The sequence below is a fragment of the Dipodomys spectabilis genome, unplaced genomic scaffold, assembly GCF_019054845.1.
Source record: "Dipodomys spectabilis isolate Male_0828 unplaced genomic scaffold, ASM1905484v1 ptg000054l, whole genome shotgun sequence".
NCBI lineage: Eukaryota > Metazoa > Chordata > Mammalia > Rodentia > Heteromyidae > Dipodomys > Dipodomys spectabilis.
Genome location: NW_024870731.1, coordinates 34,642,474 through 34,663,709, shown reverse-complemented (window position 1 = coordinate 34,663,709; position 21,236 = coordinate 34,642,474). Strand labels below are relative to the sequence as shown.

The following is a 21,236-nucleotide window of genomic DNA, read 5'->3' as shown; positions in this document are numbered from 1 at the left end:
ACTGAGCTTTGGAGAATCATCTAATTTTCCCAGTGCTGTCAGCACAAACATCCCCATTTCCTCTGTCTGCCACTTCATGGGTCTGTGGACAGGGCCTATGGGAGAATCAGCCTGGACTCAAAGCTTTGTGGTTAGCTTCCAATTAATTGCTCCTTTTTAATCTAGACTAAAATGAGAAACAATGTCAGCTTGGTTTACCAACTATCGATTGCTTTGTGCTTGCAATCGAGACTCCTCAGTATCCATTGCACACTCTCTAGGAGTTGTGACTAAACCTCACCATAGCGGTTTTTTCATACATTTTATGAAGGTTTCGATGTTCATTTTTCAGCCTCCCAGGCCTGCTCCCTGGCAGAAGTTGGTCCTGAGTAGAGGTAGACAAATTTCTGCCCTGCGGTTTGAAAGACTTGAAGCATGACATCTCCCAGTCTTCACTTACTCTCCAGCTGGAACTCTCAGTATTGACACAAAGATTCAATATGCAAAAGTGCAATATCGAAATAAATAGTGAGAGTCCTTGGCCTAGTGAGCTTATGAGAACTAGGGAGGGTTCCTACTCTTCCTTGTGCCTCTTCTGTTTGGCACAAGTCAGACACTAGTATATATAGAGGAAACAAAAGAACCCACCACCAGAGACTCCAGGGAAGAAGAGATCAGAGAAAGAAGGAGTACCTCAGACAGTATGGAACCCTTGTGTTCTGGTGATTCATGGTCTCATAATTGCATATGGTTGTTGGGATTAAACTACTTGTTCCCTAAAGAAAGTATAGTAAAAGCTGAGTACAGTGGCTCACATCTGGAATCCCAGCTACACAGCTGGGAGAGATCAGAAGGTCTGCAGTTTGATTAACCCTCGCTCAAAGTTAGGGAGGTCTGATTTCCACAACCCCCACGCAAAAAAAGGCAGAGGATTAAATATGAAGACTTTGGTTCCATGATGGCCAGAGGCAAAAAAAATGAGACCATACTGATAAATAACTCAAAGCTAATGAGATGAAGGGCATGAATCAAGTGGTAAAGCAGTTGCCTAGAAAGCTCAGGGTTCTGAATTCAAATTCCAAACCCAGTAAAAGAGAGAGAGGGAGAGGGAACAGAGAGAGAGGGAAGGGAAGGGAAGGGAAGGGAAGGGAGGGGAAGGGAAGGAAAGGGAGGGGAAGGGAAGGGAAGGGAGGGGAAGGGAAGGGAAGGGAGGGGAAGGGAAGGGAAGGGAGGGGAAGGGAAGGGAAGGGAGGGGAAGGGAAGGGAAGGGAGGGGAAGGGAAGGGAAGGGAGGGGAAGGGGAGGGAAGGGAGGGGAAGGGGAGGGAAGGGGGGGGAAGGGGAGGGAAGGGAGGGGAAGGGGAGGGAAGGGAGGGGAAGGGAGGGGAGGAAAGGGAGGGGAAGGGAGAGGAGAGAAAAGAGAGAAGACAAAGGAAAGAGAAAGTAAAAATAAAAATAAAAAGTAGGACCATATTGGGCCATTAGTGGCTCACACCTATAATCCTAGCTACACGAGAGGCTGAGATCTGAGGATCAGAATTAGAAACTTGCCTTGGAAAGAAAGTCCATGAAAATCTTATCTCCCCTTAATCACCAAAAAGCCAGACACTTTGAGCTGTGGCTCAAGGGGTAGAGCACCAGCCTTGAGCAAAGAAAGCTCAGGGACAATGTCCAGATTTCAAGTTCCAGGACTGCCACTCAATGACTAACTAACTAAATAAATGAATAACTGTTAGCATAAAGACGTTAGCTTGGTGGATTTGGGGAACATTGAGGTGTGGGCCAGAGGTAAGCCAAAGACAAATAAAAAAGGTATATTTTCCAAAGCTCTTCATATGCAAGTATATGAATGTTAAGATCTAGTTGACAGAATGGAAAACACAGAAGGATGGGTAAAATTGAAGATGCAAGGGAAATTTAGAAAAATCCCATTCTTTCATGAATTATGCAAAGATATGTGGTAACTGATAACTATGCTGAAGCTTTATGTGGAAACTTTACCCACTTCACTATAATTGTTAACAAGACAATAAGATCATAAACTGATCTTTTACTGATAAAAATAGAAATATCAGTGTCTAAACACTGACAATATAATATGCAAACTAACAGAAGATGTTTATCATTGAAAGGAAAACAAAACCCGCACAGGAAATTCTGTGGAGCACATGGGCAGCCAAGATGGCGCTGGGAGAGAGTAGAGTGGGCAGAGCCCAATTGATCTGCGGATCAGGGCCTAACCAGCCCAAAGGCTCAGGTGCATGATAGGGTGTGACCTTGACAGTGATTGGTTCCTCTTCCTCCCTTGCCATGCCACCCACCCTTTTTGTCTTTAAAAGGGGCTGCTCTCAGTTAATAAACGAGTTTTCTACCTGCTGGATTTGGCTCCCGGGCTGAGGGAGGCTGGGGAACAATGGGCAAGCCCTGCACTTACCTTTCCTCGGACCCCGTCCGTCTTTTGTGGGAGGGACGAAGACCCAACAAAATTTGACATCTATTAAACAGTATTTTCTTAGGAAAACTGCTTATCACAAATTCCTATTAAATATTTATATACTAATAGCCAAATTACTGGGTTTATCAAAAGGTAGATTTAATTGTATGTGTATGTAGTGACTGTGTGTGTGTCTGTTCTGTGGCTTGTACTTAGGGCCTGGGTACTGACCCTTAGCTCTTTTGCTCAAGGCTCGTGCTCTATCACTTCAGCAACAGCTCTACTTCTGGCATTTAGTTGGTTAAGAAGATAAGAGTCTCACAGCCTTTCTTTTCTGGGCTGGCTTTGAACAGTTATTCCCAATCTCAGCCTCCCAAGTAGCTAGGATGACAGGTGTGAGCCATTGGCACCTGGCCTATTTGCAAATTTTAAGAAATAAATTTCTGCTGGACACTGGTAGCTCACACCTGTCATCCTAGCTACTCAGGAGGCTGAGCTCTGAGGGTCCAGGTTCAAAGCTAGCCCAGGCAGGAAGAGCATGAGACTCTTATCTCCAATTAACCACCAGAAAACTAGATGTGGCACTGTGGCTCAATTGGTAGAGTGCTAGCCTTGAGCTGAAGAGCTGAGAGACAGCACCCAGGCCGAGTTCAAGCCCCACAACTGACAAAAAAAAAAGAAAGAAAGAAAGAAAGAAGAAAGGAAGGAAGGAAGAAGGAAGGAAGGAAAGAAGGAAGGAAGGAAGAAAGGAAGGAAGAAAGAAAGAAAGGAAGGAAGAAAAAGAATTTTCTTATTTGAAAATAGAGTTTTCTTAATTTCAATGATGGAGTTGTATCTCAAATCAGGTATCAGTTCAAGTAATTTGGAATTGTGGATATATAATTATCAACACTAGATTTCTATTACATTTCTCAAATTCATGTCCTAAAAGATTCAAAAGTTGATGGCATAAAAATTATTGGTAGGAGGTTATTTTTAAATAATCAGTTGAAATATGCTTGCTATCATGGGTTGATTTCTAATGTATTTAGAATGGTTTGAATCCCATTCCCTTCTGTCTCTTTACTATGTGTGCATTCATGCTACGCATGCCAAGAAAGTACAGTATGTACAGTTTAGGCATCATGGCTGGCTTTGCCCCTATAGAAAACAGGATTTGAATTATAGTTTTATTTCATATTTAGAATATTGCAGCTTAAAATATAAACTTCAGGAATCAAAGTTTCTCAATACCAAAGAAATACCACAAATAGAATGTCTTACAAGCAATACTTTTACTTAAGCATAGAGGGTATTTTTCTAAATGGATCATATCTGCAAAGTTTACAGTAAATACCGCCTTTTTACCCCTTCCCATGGGTCACCTTTATTACTTGATGTGGGTCCCTAAGCAAGTGAAAAAAATAATTAAAAAATAAAAACATAAAAGGAAGAAGTTTCAATAAAGCAGTAGAAAATTGAACAGGGGTGAACTCATGCACCTAGATGATGAATAAAAATTATATTTACTATATTCAAAATTAGCAGGAAAATAGAGATGTTGAGCGCAATTTTCTTTTCATGGTACATTGGAAGAGCATCTCCTAAAGCATACAACTGAGGGTCCATTTAGTAGTCTCTCAATAAGGGAAAATGATTAAATGTTCCTCATAAAAACATTATTTATATCTCCACAGTGCTATTAGCTGTTTTATGAAGAGTGGGAACAATTTGTTCAGGGAATGTACATTCTTTTGGACTCCTATAGCCCACGTTTTAAATTGCATGATTAATTTTACATCTTTGATTACTTTTGCAACCCTTGCAATTCTTTTTGAGAGCTTCAGCCTTAATAGGCAAGAAAACTGTGGGCAGATTGTTAAAATATTCAGCTACCAGAGTAATGCCCCAACCATCTGGAAGGATTTCTACTAGTCAGCAAACTTGGAGCAGGGAGAGCTCACAATTCCACATGTCTGCTTCATGTGTCCATACGTGTTTGCTGGACAAAGGGCCAAGGGACCATGTTGTATGGTAGAACCAAATGGACTGGAGACTGAAGTTAGACATTAAAAATAAACTCTTCCTCTCTGAATTTCTTTGTGATGAATACAGTGCTAGGGGAATATTTTCTTGTTGCCAGATGTGCAGGTTAATGTCCGATATTGAGTTTTTCTTCTAGATAGGTTTTTCCTTTTGTTGAATGAAGGAAAATGAAATTCTCATCTTGATTTTTTTTCCCTACCTTAGCTTATTTCAGAGTTTTTTTGGAAACACAGCATTATTCCAAACAGGGATATGACTAATCAATTATCCTAACATTTACTTGCAAGTGGAATTTGTGTCCAAGTCTTTTTTTCCCACCCATTAATTAAAACACCAGGTCATTACTTAGGTCTTCCTTGTTCAAACTGAAGCTTTAAGTGGTGAACTTTATTGGAATATTAATGAGAGCCTGAGAGCTCTAATTCACTAAAGGATCACCCTGGAGAGACAATTTCTTTCAATAGTTAAGCCTGGGCACAGTACTAAAGAAGTACAAATGCAGTAATTATTCCATTATTCTGATCAATACAGTCAAGTAAACCACAGATAGAAGACTTCAATGTGATCAGACCTCAAGAAAATAGTCTCCATCAATCAATTTCACAGGAGGGCCAGATAACCTTTACCACTGAAGAGCAGGCACAGATTCAATATCTACATTTGTGACTGCTTGGGTTTTGTTTTGTTTTTCATTTTAAGTGATGTCATCCTTGTTTAACTATTTCTATTGATAGCTTAAAAAATACCATAAAACCTCAGTTGACCTAAAAGCTTGGATTTATAGAGAAAAGATGTATTTTTGTATTTTAGGAAAAGAAATGAATGCTTATGACTTACAAGAAATTCTTTCCTTTTCATTCTAAACTGCATACTGAATATAATCTAAACTCAAGATACAGTCTAGAAAATGTGGGAGCTAGAATCAAGCTAAGATAAGCTGTCGTATGCCCTCATTTCTTTTTGTGGGAAAAATGACGTACAGAAAAGTGAAATCACATGATGAAGGCCAAAGAGAGATTGTCACATTATTAGAAAGAAAATCTCAATTTTTTTCCCAAGCTCTTGGTAATACTGTATTCCACCAAAATCTGACTTTTTCAGTTAATATTATGCAATATCACAGATATACCTCAATACAAATTAATTCATTTCAATGGTAAGGAAGAGTAAGTTTGGTGACTAATTGAATAAATCCTGGAAGCTGTATGTGTGTGTGTATGTGTGTGTTTGTGTGTGTGTGTGTGTGTGTTGAATCCTTCAAGTGATCTTTCCTTGTCATCTGTACCCTTCATATGGTTTGCTCGAGAAATCGAAGTGTAATAAAATTTGGTGCTTGTACGTTAACCAAGTCAAAACCACTGACCTACCTGAATACATATACAAAGGGCCATGTATATAATCATCATCTTTAAGTAGAAACAAAAAAATCATCTTGGGGGACATACCTTCTACTGTGACATTGAAAATATGACTTGCCATTCCTAAGAAATTGCTGGCTATGCAGCGATAAAGTCCTTTGTCTTGGAAGGACACATTTTCTATCTTCAAAGTCTTGCCATAGTTTTCTTTTGTTTCTCTTTCCTTTGGTAAATCCCCATCCAATTTATTCCACTCGATCTGTGGAGTTGGTCTGAAATAAATAAATGGACAGATAGATAAATGAATGAATGAACAAATAAATACACCCGAGGACAGTCTTCACTTGCATTTACATACCCACTGAACCTTATTATCCTTACCAAAGAGACTGACCTGCACACCGCAGGGCTGTGGGTAAGTATCATACTTGGTAAGCTGCTAATAATTCTCTGATCTCTTTATTAAGCTATTTAACTACTTGTGAGTAAATGTGACCGGAAGAAGCTGTATATTTGGAATCTATCGTGGTGGTATTATGATATATTTTTTCAACTGTGAGAAAAATCTTTCTGTGGGTTCCCCTCTTCCGGTCCGACCTTGAACACAATGTTGACATAGGCTCCAAGGCTCAGCATTAGGAAACAGTGATTTGCCTTTCATCCTAAGGAAAGTGATCTTGGATTGTGTGGCTCAGATGAAAAGGCAAAACCCATTGGCTGGCTAAGGAAAAGGACATTCATTCCAAGGTAGCCTGGAGCCCACAATATGCTATCAGACAAGAAACTTATATCTCCATTAACTGGTCAAAAAGGTGGAAATGAGCCAGATGCTGATGGTTCATGCCTGTAATCTTAGCTACTCAGGAGACTGAGATCTGGGGATCGTGGTTCAAAGCCAGCCCAGGCAGGAAAGTCTGTGAGACTCTTATCTCCAAAAAACTACTCAGCAAAAGCTGAAAGTGGTGCTGTGGCTCTAGTAGTTGAGCACTAACCTTGAGCACGAAGGGACTCAGGGATAGTGTCCAAGCCCTAAGTTCAAGCCCCAGAAAGGACAGACAAAAAGTAAAAATGAAAAGGACTAGAGAGTATGGCCTAACCACTAGGCAGAAAATGTAGCCACATCAGGTACAGGTTTTGGTGACACTATGTGGGTATTTTTGTGTGTTGAAGATGCACAGATATGAACATTCATTTCTTTTGATATCTTTCTTTGTAACTTTCTATCTTTTCTCTTATTTAAAGACAACCTACACAATGCCCAGCCCACTCAAGACATGTGTGGGAAAGAAGGAAAAAGGAATCCGTGAATGAGGAGACTGAGAGAAAGGCAGCCCACGATTGTGATGAATCCTCTGAGCGGTTAGTTTGTTCCTGTGTGAATCCACATGAACACAACCACGACAGCAGGTGGTCTCCATCACGCGTCAGGTGGAACACGAAGGCTTAGCTCTACTACAATAAAACAGGAACCCAATTTCCTCAGCAGAGGCCATACCGCTCCACATCCAAATATTTCGTCACCATGTATTGGTAATGGAAGGGAAGCAATGGTAATGGAAGGGAAGCAAACAACTTGAATACATTTTGCTGGGTGGAAAGGAAATTTGGCCAAGTGCAGGAGTTTCCAAACCACTGAAATTCATCCCTTTCCTTCATCATGTCATTCAAACCTAGTCATTCAGAATGAATTTGTACATTTATTTTTTAAACACTTTTCTATTAAAGAGACTCCCAGCTCGATGTTGATGGCTCATATGTGATCCAGGCTACGCAGGAGGCTGAAATCTGAGGATCACAATTCAAAGCCAACTCTGGGGCAGGAAAGTCCATGAGACTGTAATCTCCAATTAACCACCAGAAAACTGCAAGTGATAGAGTGGTTCAAAGTGGTAGAGCACTAGTGTTAAGCAAAAAAGAACTCAGGGACAGGGCCCAGAGCCTGAGTTCAAGCCCCACAACTGACAAATAAATATACAAACAGACACCCAAATGCCCATGAGCTTATAAGTTGATTATGGCTCAAATGGATAAACTTGATTGCTAGGGATATGGAATTCTCTTTTTCATGTCAGTCTCCATGGTGTCTTGGATGGTATGGAAGGATTGTTAGTTCAGAGGGGTAATGGTAAAAAGCAGATGACAAAATGACCAAATTATGAAATAAGACAGCATCAGTTTACATAGGCTTACAGTAGTCTCCCAATAAATACAACAATGTCAAGAAATGACCAAATGACAACCAAGCCTGGTGACTCAAGCCTATAATCCTGGCTGCTTAGGAGGTGGATACTGGGAGATCATGATTCAGGGCCAGCATAAGCAAAAGGGAATTCTCCAGAATCCATTTCAAATAATGGCTTTTCTGGGGAGATGGGTTGTGCCTGCGTGTTATCCCACTGACTTGGGGAAACATGAGTAGGAGGATTACAGTCTAGACTGGCTGAGCCTAAAGTGAGATGAACTTTGAAAATAACCCAAGCAGATAGGGGCCTGACATGTAGCTTAAGTGGCAGGGTGCCTGTTTAGCAAGCCTGGGGTCTAAGTTCAAACTCCAGCACTGGGGAGAGTAGCAGTGGCCAGAAAAGAGAGAGAAAAGGAAAAGAGAGAAGGAGAAAGATGACTGAGAGAGGGCTGTTGGTGATTTCATGTAGGCACTGGGAAAGTACACTGTGAGGGCGGTTCAGTTAAGCAGGTTTTGATGTGAAACTCTCTTGTGTATGAAGACAACAGGGTGAAACATGAGGTAAATGAGAAAGGAGCAGAGCTGGTCCTATAGCAAGTAGAAGTAGCACAAGATATGGGGAGAAAAGGGAAAAGCTGGGTGGTCTATCAACACACTCGTACTCCAAGGCCAGCATTGACTTCCACGACTGACTCCATTAAGGAGATCCCACCCTATCCCAGAGACAGAGGCAGTGAATTAGAAGTCCATTTTAGTCCTGTCCTGATGTCTCCGTACAAGTGTCTTCCTCTGGAAGGACTTGTCACTTAGAAAAAGAAAGACATTTGAAGATGTGAACGTGGCCCATTCGAAAACCAGGATACAAAGCCATGAGCAAGCAGGGGTCTGGCTACTCACAGGCCCTCCGCGAAGCACTCCAGCAACAGCGTGTCTCCTTTGAGGATGGTCATAGAAGATGAGTCGCCTCTCTCAGGAGGAGGCAGCAGCAGTCTGGGCTTCCTCTGCTTGATTGAATTGGCTATGGAGAGGAATGGAAAGGTTGGGCCTTTTCCAAACAGGGGTAGTGGAAATTCTGTATGCTGCATCTGTCTCCAAACATGTATGTCCATGTGGGCATAGACATACATCTGTATGCATTTCGATTTAGACTGCTCTTCTGTCTTTCCGTGAAGCATGAGTTGTGCCTCAGATTTGTTAACTAATTATTTCATAAAGGTTATCATGGTGAATAGATTGAAGGTAAGTAACTTCTTGATGAAACACTTAAGCTAGGAATCTGTGAATTTTATATGCTACACGTTTATCAGGCTTTGTCAGGTGTGGTGGCCATTTGTCTTCCTTTTATTTAATGTGCCTATGTGTTTGCTAAGGTTCCTAGTAAAAAAAAAAAAACACAGTTTCCTGGGTTTATAATGGAGAAACTCTGACTGAAGAAATCAGTGTCCTCCGGAAACGACTCACAGCCTCAGGAACTATCAAACATAAAACCCGTATTAGGAAATAGCTAGTAAACATTCTTACTAACTGCAAATGGACCTAATCTATTTTTTCTCCTTTTTTTAAAAAAAAACATAATTTTTACAGATGAGAAGACTGCAATATCCACTGCTAATTTTTATTTTATTTCCAAATGCTAAGCATGCATTGCTTCTGTTCTTATCCGATACCAATGCAATTTGACTTTCTATGGAATGGAAATAAATAGTTGTCATTCTGTACTATCAGAAGAAGGAACTGTCAGGGGCTGGAAACAGTGTTTGCTTTTCTATGTGCTTTTTACAAGTATTGACACAGCGAGAAATCACTGTTGGCCATTGACTACACACAGTGGTTTTTATTGGATGCTGTAAAGAAAGTGTATAAGCCTGAGGCGTTGACCCCAGAGAAAATGATGTCTGGGAAACATGAGGTAACTTAAGGCTGAGGATAGCCAAAAAGGATAGCTCTGATTTATTTCTCCTGATGTCACCCATGCATCAAAAAATTGAAGTTGTAGGTCCACATGACAAGATTGCCCTCACTACAGAAAATAGCCTGTTACATAATTCATATTACATAGACCTCTTACCTAAAGCACTAACTCTAACAGGTGTTCTATGGTTAAAATAAATGAAACAAGAAAGGTCTCACAGACAAGCAAACTGAAAAAACACCGCAAAACTCTAGTCTTCTCCAGAGAATCGCAATGCATCATGGTCTATTAGCTATTCTAACAAGTCTTGTGAGAAAGATATTCATTTAATTTTCTTAAATTCAGTGTTTTCCTACTTCTCTTGACCCTTAAGTATTTCTTTTTATTTGCTTCATATGAAGCTATCCATCTAATGTAGTACAAAAGATGCATTAGAAAACCCAAGATAACATGGTCATATTATTCAATGTACATGTGTGAAAATGGGACCAGGTAAATTGACGGGATAGGGTTTGAAAGAGATTGGCAGAGAACAAGCAAAGAGGTGACATTGATCAAGATGTATCGTACTAATGAATGGAAATGTTTAATTGAAACTCCTTGGAACAATTACATAAAGATAATATTTTTTAAAAAAGAAATGATCAAAAATGAAAGTAAAATTATTTTAAATTCCTACATCTGTATCTATGCATCTTAATAAATTATGTGATATTATAGAATTATAATAATATAGTGATACAAAATAATGTGCTACATAATTCTAATTAAATGTCATTATATCTATATAGTTATAAATATAATTTAATAATTTTATATTTAACATAATGTATTAGTATATTATAATAATATTTAACTATTTTATATTTTTATAGTTATGAATATGTAAAATTCAGGTTTTTTTGCATGCACTTAAGACGACAATAAAAAACTCCATGGTAATCAGCTTTTTTTAATTAGGAATGCTAGCATTGTAATAAATTCATAAAGGTAACAAAGGAAACATTCATATTTTGAGGTGTGATCTCTGAATAAGTATTAAGGTAAAAATTAATACTAATTCTTTGCACTGCTTAACTTACCCTTGGAATTAATTTCTGTGGATGAACTTGACTCATTAGCATGCTTTACTGAAATAAAAAACAAATGGAAGAAAAACAACACAAACATAATGGTACATGCTGCTATTAATAAAAAATGAACAGTCATGTCTTTGCAGGAAATTACAGAATGGGGTAGAACATGGTTCCCCTCTCACATGGTTATGGGAATATGGTTTAGCACAGAAGAAATTATGAAGAGCTAATTCTGGAATTCCCATGGATGAGTACAGGTGGAAAGGATTCAGGTGAAGGCATGGCAGTATGATTCTACATACAATAATGAAAAAAACCCACGAAATACAGACCACATCAGACAATAAAATGGTCATGCCAGCTCTCCACAATTCCAAAGCCAAGTATTCAGCCTGTAAAATGATTGTGGATTATCTCTTCCTTTTGAGTCTTATGTTCCTCCTCCCACTAATTACTCTTTCCCATTTGGGAACCCAGAAACAAATAGGAAACAGAATCAGTTGGAATAACTTTGCCAATTTAGGAAGGACAAAGAAAAAAAAAAAAAACGCTTGCTAAAAATGTTAATCCTGATTCTCTTATTTTCGACTCTACTGTTTGGTCTCCCATCTCCGGCCTGCCACGTTATGCAAGGTCGCAGTGAATCAATGCTGTCATCTTGCTTTAGAAAATCCAGGAATTTCATTGTGTGTTTCACCCAGGGAAAACTGACTAGATCCTGCATATATCAAATGAAAGACACTTGTACTGTGAATTGAGATTCCCCCCCCCCCCCCCACCCTCCCCGGCTGCAGAAAAAGAGCTACGGTTGATCTGCACATGCAGATGTTCTGTTCATCTGGATGAAGTCTCTGGAGTTGAATGAAATAATCACAGAAAATACCAACCCTGATCTAAATGGCTCCTGCCAGGATGAAATTACACACACACACACACACACACACACATTTGCATTCAGCATGCAAGACAGATTGATACATGATTTGGACTTACAACTGTTCACTGTTAATTTCATTGGCATCTTTTGTACGATCGTCCTCAATCTTGGAAATGCAGCAAAGCAACAATAGTCATTCCGACTGTCTTTTTCTTCCACATTGGCGAAGTACAGATCCCCATCTTGGCTCATGTAGACTCGTTCATCTTGCTCAATGTGTTCTAATTCTGGAAGGAAATATCGAGTGATTGTGAGGGGCCTTTGTCCCCTACAAGATATTTTTTTCCATTCATTCATTTTTAATCCCTTTAGGTTATTTCACCTTATTTGATTTTTTTCTTCTCTTCTCCTATTCCTCTCAAATTTGGTAATGCTAAAAGAGTAATGAATAGGCAAGTATTTTAAAATAAGAAATGAACTACACAGCTCCTAGGTGGGGATAGGAGGGGAAAACTGAGAAGGAGCAAGGGAAGGGGTGACATTGTCCAAACAAAATGTATTCTACCTGACCTATGCAATTGTAAACCCTCTCTACATCACCTTTATAATAAACAATAAAAATTAAGTAAATAAATAAAGACAAGGAACTAGGAACTCATGAGCAAAGCTGCCACTGACGGTCGAGCACTTGGACATTGTGTGTCTTTTTAGATCTTTACTTCTGCTCCAAGTCTGCACTGACCTATAGGAAAACCAGTCAAGTCGGATAATGATTGAATATTCTTTTATTTTTGGAGGGATGGGGGTATGCTATTTCTTTGAAACAGTGCTACTGAAAGGGGATATATACAATGCTGTCCCAGTGCAACCCGAGAGATGCTAGAGTGATTGGAGTTTGCAATTTTGGCTTCAGCCAAAAGCAGCTTCATTTGCTTTATTTTGAAAAAAAAAATATATATATATATATATATACATAGCTTTCCTATGTGGGACATAGTGAGAAAATATCTAGGGAGCTAAAGCAATGCTAGAAGAGGGCTTTACAGAAAACTGGGATTTGTGCCAGACACTACTGGCTCACACTGTAACCCTAACTACTTAGCAGTCTGAAATATGAGGTTCACAGTTGGAAGCCAGTCCAGACAGAAAAGTCTGAGAGACTTATCTCCAAAGCCAGAAGTGGATTGTACCTCAAGTGTTAGGATGGCAGCTTTGAGTGAAAAAGCTAAGGGACAGTGCTCAGGTCCAAGCACTGAATTCAATCTCTAGTACAGTACCTGCACCAAAAAAGGAAGGCAGGAAGGCAGGAAGGCAGGCAGGCAGGCAGGCAGGCAGGCAGGAAGGCAGGAAGGGAGGAAGGGAGGGAGGGAGGGAGGGAAAGAGGAGGGAGAGGAGGGGGGAAAGGGGAGAAGGAGAAGGAAAGGGAGAAGGAGAGGGCGAAACCCTGGAATTTATGTCGGGAAAGCTTCTTGGAAAATCCAGCACAAAGGTTAACACTAATTTGTTTGTGCATCTGTTCATTTGGCAGGTAGAATATACTTACAACAGAAATACTAAGTTAGCAACCCAAACACAAGCCAGTCTCAATTCAAACATGACCTATATCCCAAAAGGCAATTAATTGGAATATAGAAAGTCCAGTCTTCGCAGACCGATTCTTACCTTTTCAAATGTAATAAGATCAAGAGATAGCTTTAGTGGTTTGTCTAAATGTTTCCCCATTTGCACTTTAGTTTATACTTAGGACCCAGGGCAGACTTTTGAATTTGTCTGTTTTGAAGTAACCTGTTTGAGTCTGCAGGAATACGCTTATGAGAAAAATTTACATTTGGCATCCTTCTTTTACTCTACATGCAATTAATCTGCACTCTTGTCAATGGGGTGCGGCATTCCTTACCAATATTCATCCAGTAAACGTGCAGCGGGGGTAAGCCTTTGGGCGGATTGCAGCGAAGGACAATGGGGTCACCTTCTTCCACTTCCAAGGGATCGATTTTTTCTTTGGGGAATTTCGGAACACCTGGTGCGAAGATAATTTTTAAGACATCATTTCAAGTGAGCACGTAATGCCACAGCACCTTCTATGGTATTACCAGTCACGAATATGCTTTTAAAAATAATGGAATATTTTTAAAGAAATTCAACACCATGGGCCATGGCTCGGCTCATTCATCCCCCCCTCCCCCCGCAGAGGTTAAAACACTTTTAAGAAACGGATGTGCATGCTTATATAATTTTAAAATGCTTCAATCGTAGACCAAAAAAGATTGTTGCGGTGTGACATCAATAAGACAAAAATACACTTGTGCATATTTTTTTTTCCAGGCCGAGGTGTAAGTCACAGGATTTGCTTATTTTAGTTTTCAAAGAGAAAAATAATCATCTGTTCCCCAAATACCGTTGAGTTTTATATGCCCTATCTGCTGTTCACTGCAAAGGTCTTAAATGTGATTGGCAGATATCTGTTCAGAGAATTAACTACGCTAAATAAAAAATTCAAACCCCTACATTGAGAAAATTGATACGTGTCCAGTGAAAAGCCAAACATGACTACTGTAAATTGCAAAGAGAACCAGCAGCATAAATATAATTTTAGATGAAATGGAATTGGTATATGAAAGAAAATTCTCCAATATTTAAATCTGTTTGCTTCTCATACATGAGCCAAGGCTATAAAAGAGCAACACAGAATTAGAACTCCGACACCAGTGATTAATATTCTTACAGAAGTATTTATATTTATGAGGATATAAAAACTTCATTCAGCCTGAACAGTATATGGCTGTTTAACATTTTTGTTGAGGGGGTTATTTTCATTTTCAAACTCTGTAGGCTAGTACTGAGAGTCATGAGCTTATAAAAAAAGATATTTATAAGCATCCTGATCTGATTGGATTTATTAGCCAGTATTCCATTTCAGTATTCCATTATATTCTGAACCTGAGGCTCATGATACACTACCATTTTATTCTTGGAAGTCTAAAGGTCTGCTCCTTTACAGCACAATTTCTTCTGAGCCTCTTTGTGCATTTCTTATGTGTTCCTAAGCCCCTCATCCTCCACCCCATTCTTACAGTAGTTGAGGGAATTTGCTGACATTTCTTCTACAGACACACCAGCTGGTTACTATAAATTGCTTTTTGTCTAAATTCAAGGACCTTTCAAAGCTCCAAAGCGCAGGAAGCCATGTGGTGGCTGCAGCCTCTCAGCAGTTCGGGAAGGCAGGCTTATCTGTACGCATGCCGCGCATGACTGGCTCTCTGTGGATTCCCTCCTGGTCCACTGGTTTCTATCAGATTTCCTCTGGAAATCTGAAAACATGCTCAAAATGGCAATCTTCCCTGAATCATACCTTTTCTGTAACATATGGTTTCTATGAAAAGTCAGAAACATACGTTTAGTTTGTTCACCACATGACAAATACCATGATAAAATACCATGTGAGCTATTTTGTAAAACCCATGTTTGGATTGAGAGAAATGTTACCTAAGTCATTTTCCAGAAAAGAGGTGGTATAAAATAAGATGTAGTAACTCATAAAGAAATACAGCTGGATACGGATGACCTACACCTGCTACTCGGGTGGCGGAGATATTAGGATTGATTTGAAGCCATCTTGGGCAGAAAAGTCCATGAGATTTTTACCTCCAATTAATTACCAAAACACCAGGAGTGGAGTTGTGGCTCAAGTAGTAGAATGTCAGCACTGAGGGGAAGCTCCAAGGTTTTGAGTTCAAGCCCTAGTGCCATCCCCCCCCCCCCCCACACATATATCACACATATTATGTGCTCAGACATCCAAATTCAAATCACATGTAAAGTTGTTGTAAATGAAACCCAGAACATACTAGTAAAGACAACATAGTGGCTGGGTGATAAAAGAAACAAAGGATAAAAGAAACAGAGGAAGGAAACAGAAAAGAGAATGGAATGGCTCTGCATTTCCACTCTATAGTATGCAAACTCTACAGTATTTAATGTGAACTCACAGCTCACTGGATAATATCTATAGCTAGATATGAAAGAGATAACCAATATATATTGCTGTAGCTAAAAGACATAACTAATAAGATATATCAAAACTTAATTTGAGAACTGTTCTCTCAGAACTTGAAGAAAAAAATAATCTAATGATTCACAGAGATAACAATGCCAGTGAAGCACTATTACCCCAACATTAATTAAATGTACATCATAAAATTCTAGCTATGAATATATAAATATGTAATTCAACAGGTTTCTGAGGCATAATAAAAGAAAAGGAATTCTATAAGTCTGTAACACATGCTATAAATCTTTGGAATAGTTAGCTAAAGATGTAATTAAGATCAGGAAATAGGTAAGGGCATTTATATATTTATTAATCTAAGATTAATATTATACAAGATATTAATTTTACATTATAATTATAATTAATATTATACAATAAATTAATTTGTCACAATTATTTAGGTCTTATTCTCTTGACTTTGGAATGCCTTAGTCTGCTTCTATTCTAGAAACAAATTTTTAACATTTCCAGATAACCGCTAATTTTAATTACTATAACAGCATAGCAGGTATGCAGTCAATTTCAACTGAAATAAAGAAAAGATGTTATCTAAAAAAAATTCTAACCAGATTATTTTACTAACTCTTTTTTATGATAAACATCAGCCTTATTTAGTGTGGACAGATGTAGTGGTTTTTAATAATAAATGATGATTTGTGTCCATGTGAGGCAACTATATACCATTGGCTTACCAACATATTTCTAAAAGACAATCAAACATCACAAAGAAACAATTACTTGGGCACCAGTAGCCCACAATTATAATCCTAGCTACTCATGAGGCTGAACTCTGAAAAACAAGGTTCAAGGCCAAAGTCCCTGAGACCTTTATCTCCAATTAACCAGCAAAATGTCAACATAGGCCTAAATATTAGACTAGCTCCAGTCTACAGAGGAAAAGCCAAGTTAGAGTAGAGGCCTGGAGTTCAAGCCTGACTACTGGCACAAGGATAAACAATCACTGAACTATATTTTTAACAAGAATGAACTTGACCCTGGGTCACTCTCTTCAAAAGGATCAGAATTTACTGACATATTCCTTTCTACCCACCGAAACTCTAAGAATGTTCAGTGGTTCCATTACAACCCAATCTAATTGAAGTCCACTCCTTTTTTTTCTATGTGAGCTCATTGCCATTCTATTTGCACCAGCAAATCAAGCACAACACCAACTTCCCTGTCCTCCTATTCTCCTTCGTGTCTACTATTCACATTCCAAAACTATGTATTTATGCTTCGCTTCTTGAAAACTCCATCTCCAACCCCCAGTTAGAATCTAGTGTGAAAAATTTTTCCTGGAGGCCTTAGCTGCACAACATGTTTTATCAGCAGAGGGTGCTAGACCCAGTGAAGCTGCAAATACAAAGTCCCCTGGATCTCCTCAGGGGCGGTCAATGTTCAAAACCTCTCTTCTTCCAGTCTAACATTCAGCAAAGTTGACATCTTCATGATGAAGACTTCTATCAACAACAACAACAACAACAAAACTCTACCTAGAAACTATACTGTGGGGTAGTCTGAGTTCAATCTCACATTGAACCCCCCTGGGTATGTATATTGTAAATAATTTCCTTACCTTTCCATGTGTCCTTTTAATATTTTTATTATATTTTGTTATCTTTAAGTAGTTATACAAGGGGTGCCATCTACCATGTCAGTGTGTGAGTCCAATGTCTCTTAATCAATGTCACCCCTTTCATTACTCTCCTCATCTCTCCCTGTTCCTTTAAAAAAAAAAAATGGGCTAGGAGGATGCTCAGTGGTAGAGCACTTGCCTCGCATGCATGAGGCCCTGGGTTCAATTCCTCAGCGCCACATAGGCAGAAAAACTAAAGCAGAAAAATGGCGTTGTGGCTCAAGTAGCAGTGTGCTAGCCTTGAGCTGAAGAGCTGAGGGACAGTGCCCAGGCCCAGAGTTCAGGCCCCACGACTGATAAAAATAAATAAATAAATTGACATTGTAGAATCCTCTATATTTCTTAAGATTCTCAAAAGCTTCCCCGGGGTCAGAATCTTTCTAATGGTAGTGAATCATAAAACTCAAACTGTGAAAATCAGTAATGAAATGGCATCAGGTTAATATAATTAAATAGCATTCAGGAAATTCACCACTCCAGTATAAACATAACTTGTGCTTTAACCACTAGGAAGTTATGAAGCACATAGATTACCTTTCTCTAGCACTAACGGAACAAAATCAATATTCCCATACCTTTTTGATTCTGCTACTCAACTTCAAGCATTTCTCTGCCTATTTAGAGGATAACCAATTACAGGCAGTACCATTCAGCTTCGTGTTATTCACATGAAATCTAGATTCAGCCACTGGGGACTGAATCCTGGTTTCGTTTCTTACTACTTGAACTTGGACTTGTTAGATAATGTGATAGGATACTCATCCATACCATGGAAGTGTAATGATGTCTACCTATCTCATTGGTTTGTAGCCAAGTTTAAATACAGTATTTCCAGTGAACCAATGAAAATGGTGGCTGAAACTTACAAAGTACTCAATCTGTACTGGCTACTACCATTCAAATACTTCAAGTTTGCTTAATATAAAAGCATCACATGTTTAAAAAACTAAATGAGATAAGTCCAGACACTGGTGGCTCTTCATGCCTGTAATCCTAACCATTCAGTAGGCTGTGATCGAGGTTCAAAGGCAGCCTGAGCAGGAAAGTTCAGGAGACTCTTATCTCCAATGAACTTTTGTAAATGTGGGGGGACGGCAGAAATGGAACTGATAGTGCTGGGGCCCTGAGTTCAAGCCTCAGACCTAGCCTTCAGATGTGTGCATGCATATGTGAGTGCATGGGCTCACGCACGTGCGCATGAGTGCGTACACCCGCACACACATGCACGCACACACACACAATGAGATAATTTCATTCTTCTGCTGCCCCCAATTTTCCCTGTAATTTATATCTCAACAATTTATTTTGGAATTTAATGCAAATACGTGGGATATATTTACGAGATAGAGGGCAGATGGAAGGAAACACTGTGCTTCAAGTATAAATGGTATATGTTAATTAAGTTAAGTTCCCTCCCGACACACACACACACACACACACACACACACACACACACACACTGCATGATTGGACTAAGCTTCCGGTGTCAGAGAGCTTTATCTACTATGACTTGTTGCTCTGTTTATAAGGCTGGCCTGGTGAGCTTTTGAGTGCCTCACATTTCACTTGAATGTGCTTGGCAAATTGCTTTCAGCCTTCTATCATTATCAAGAATGCTCACATGTTGTATTACCCCATAACTCCAGCTTCCTACTGTACAGAGAATTAATTGATTCCCATTTCCTGTAGAGTTCCCTATTAATCCACTTAGGACTACAGAGAAATAACACTGCCTCTCAGTCCTTGAGCCTGTAATGAATTTGTGCTAAGGAAAGAGATACAAATCAGCCCATTTCCTTTCAGCCATCTCCATACTCTATTGAGTGCAAAATCCTCAGCCTTGATGAAACCTTTGAAATGCACAGTTGTACGCCGAGCCGGACACAGATCTTCTTCAGTAGAAGAACTTAGTCATAAAGCCCTGTTCCCTTTCCTGCCCTAGCCTCTCAAATCAGAATGGGAACAAGCTAGGATTTATTTCAAGAAAAGTGTCCTGAGGAATTTGGAAGTAGAAGAAAGTAGAGACTTGTCACATTCATAATCCCAAGTGGTTTTCCTTAAAATATCACATACACATCCCCAAGCTTACCACTTATTTCAGTACTATTTAGAAATCATTTATTCTTTTAGTCATAGCTTTGTGCAATAAATCAACTACTGATCATATGGTGTGTGTGTGTGTGTGTGTACGCGTGCACGCACATGTATGTGTATGTGTGTGTGTGCTGGTTCTATGCTTGAGCTTAGGGCCTGAGTGGTCCAAAGCTTTTTTTGCTCAAAGCTACCACTCTATCACTTGAGCCATAGCTTCACTTCGGGCTGTTTTGAGATTAGTTGGAGATAAGTGTTTCAGGGCCTTGCTGGGCAGGCTTGGAATCTGGATCCTTAGGTCCTGTGTAGAGAGGATTATGGGTGTGCCCATAGGGACTCACCCTTCAATAGACAATGCAGAGGAGGAGAGATATAACACCACAAAATCTTTCTCATTTCAAGGGTCTTAATTAATATCTATGACAATCACAACAGCATACCATTAAATGCTTCATAAACTACCAACAATATACAACAGTATTATTTTTAATAAACTCCCAAGGTAGAAATGTTTCTAACTAGCCGGGCCTGGTGGCTAGTGCCTGAAATCCTAGCTACTCAGGAGGCTGAGTTCTGAGGATCATTGTTCAAAGCCAGCCCAGGCAGGAAAGGCCTTGAGACTCTTATCTTCAATAAGCCACTGAGAAAACTGGAAGTGGCACTGTGGGTCAAGTGATAGAGCACTAGCCTTGAACTGAAGAGCTGAGGACCAGCACCCAGGCTCAGAGTTCAAGCCCCATAACTGACAAAATAAAAAAAAAATATTTCACACTGTCATTGACTTAAGGATGAATTTTAAAAAATAGTGTATCCACATAAAGGCAAAGTACTAAGGCACAAAAAGAAAGGGCAGGCTGATAGGTGTAAGAGTGTGGACAGATCTCAAAAACACTCTAAGTAAAACTCGGGCATGAAAAGGGTTGTACATCACATGAATCCTTAGATAGCAAACATCAACAAAAGACAATGTAAGGAGGCAGAAAGTCCATGGACCCTAGCCTAGGGTAGAGGGTATCCCCCGATACACACTCGCTTTCCCCCTAGCTAATTCAATGGCAATATTGTTGAAAAAGAAAACTAAACATGGTGTGTAAAAGTTTCAGCTTATAGAAAATAATAACCCAGTCAGGGCTGAGTAACAAAAAGTCTAAAACAAGAACGATACATTTCTGACAGTGGGAAAGGAGAATCAATTCTTTGAAGGGAAGAAACAATTGTTAAGGGTTTTAGGAAGCTTTAGATAAGAGTCAGATTTGCCAACTCCTGAGGCTTGGGCTGGTGATCCTATTCAACACACATGGGGTAATGGGAAGCTCTCAGGTGATGGAGTAATTTCAGGAGAGACTGAAAACAATGCATAAGAAACCTAACTGAGGTCACTCTTCTCTACTGCAGCAGAACTAAACAAAGCAATCACCCACTACATAGCTCAGCTCTTAACTTCAGTACTGTCATAGTCTGCCCAGAATTATCTTTATGTTGCTCATCTTTTCATCTAGTCTGGATATGTAATGAAAGAAAAGAGAAAAAAATATTATTTTTCAAAAATTTGTTTTTTTAATTAAAAAACATACTTTTGGGGGCTCTGCAATAAATTTAGCTACCTTTTTCTTTGTG

The 21,236-nt window shown here is 39.3% G+C and overlaps 1 protein-coding gene across 1 annotated transcript in view; it reads right to left on the bottom strand.

Annotated features, from left to right (window-relative positions):
- Chl1 (cell adhesion molecule L1 like) overlaps positions 1 to 21,236 on the bottom strand; it is a 63,115-nt gene that overhangs the window by 33,112 nt on the left and 8,767 nt on the right. The window contains exons 4-8 of the mRNA XM_042680059.1: positions 13,739 to 13,861; positions 11,958 to 12,128; positions 10,971 to 11,018; positions 8,874 to 8,994; positions 5,882 to 6,066 (exon numbers count right to left, since the gene is read on the bottom strand). Coding sequence (XP_042535993.1) covers positions 5,882 to 6,066; positions 8,874 to 8,994; positions 10,971 to 11,018; positions 11,958 to 12,128; positions 13,739 to 13,861 — 648 coding nt within the window. The remainder of the gene's footprint in view (positions 1 to 5,881; positions 6,067 to 8,873; positions 8,995 to 10,970; positions 11,019 to 11,957; positions 12,129 to 13,738; positions 13,862 to 21,236) is intronic.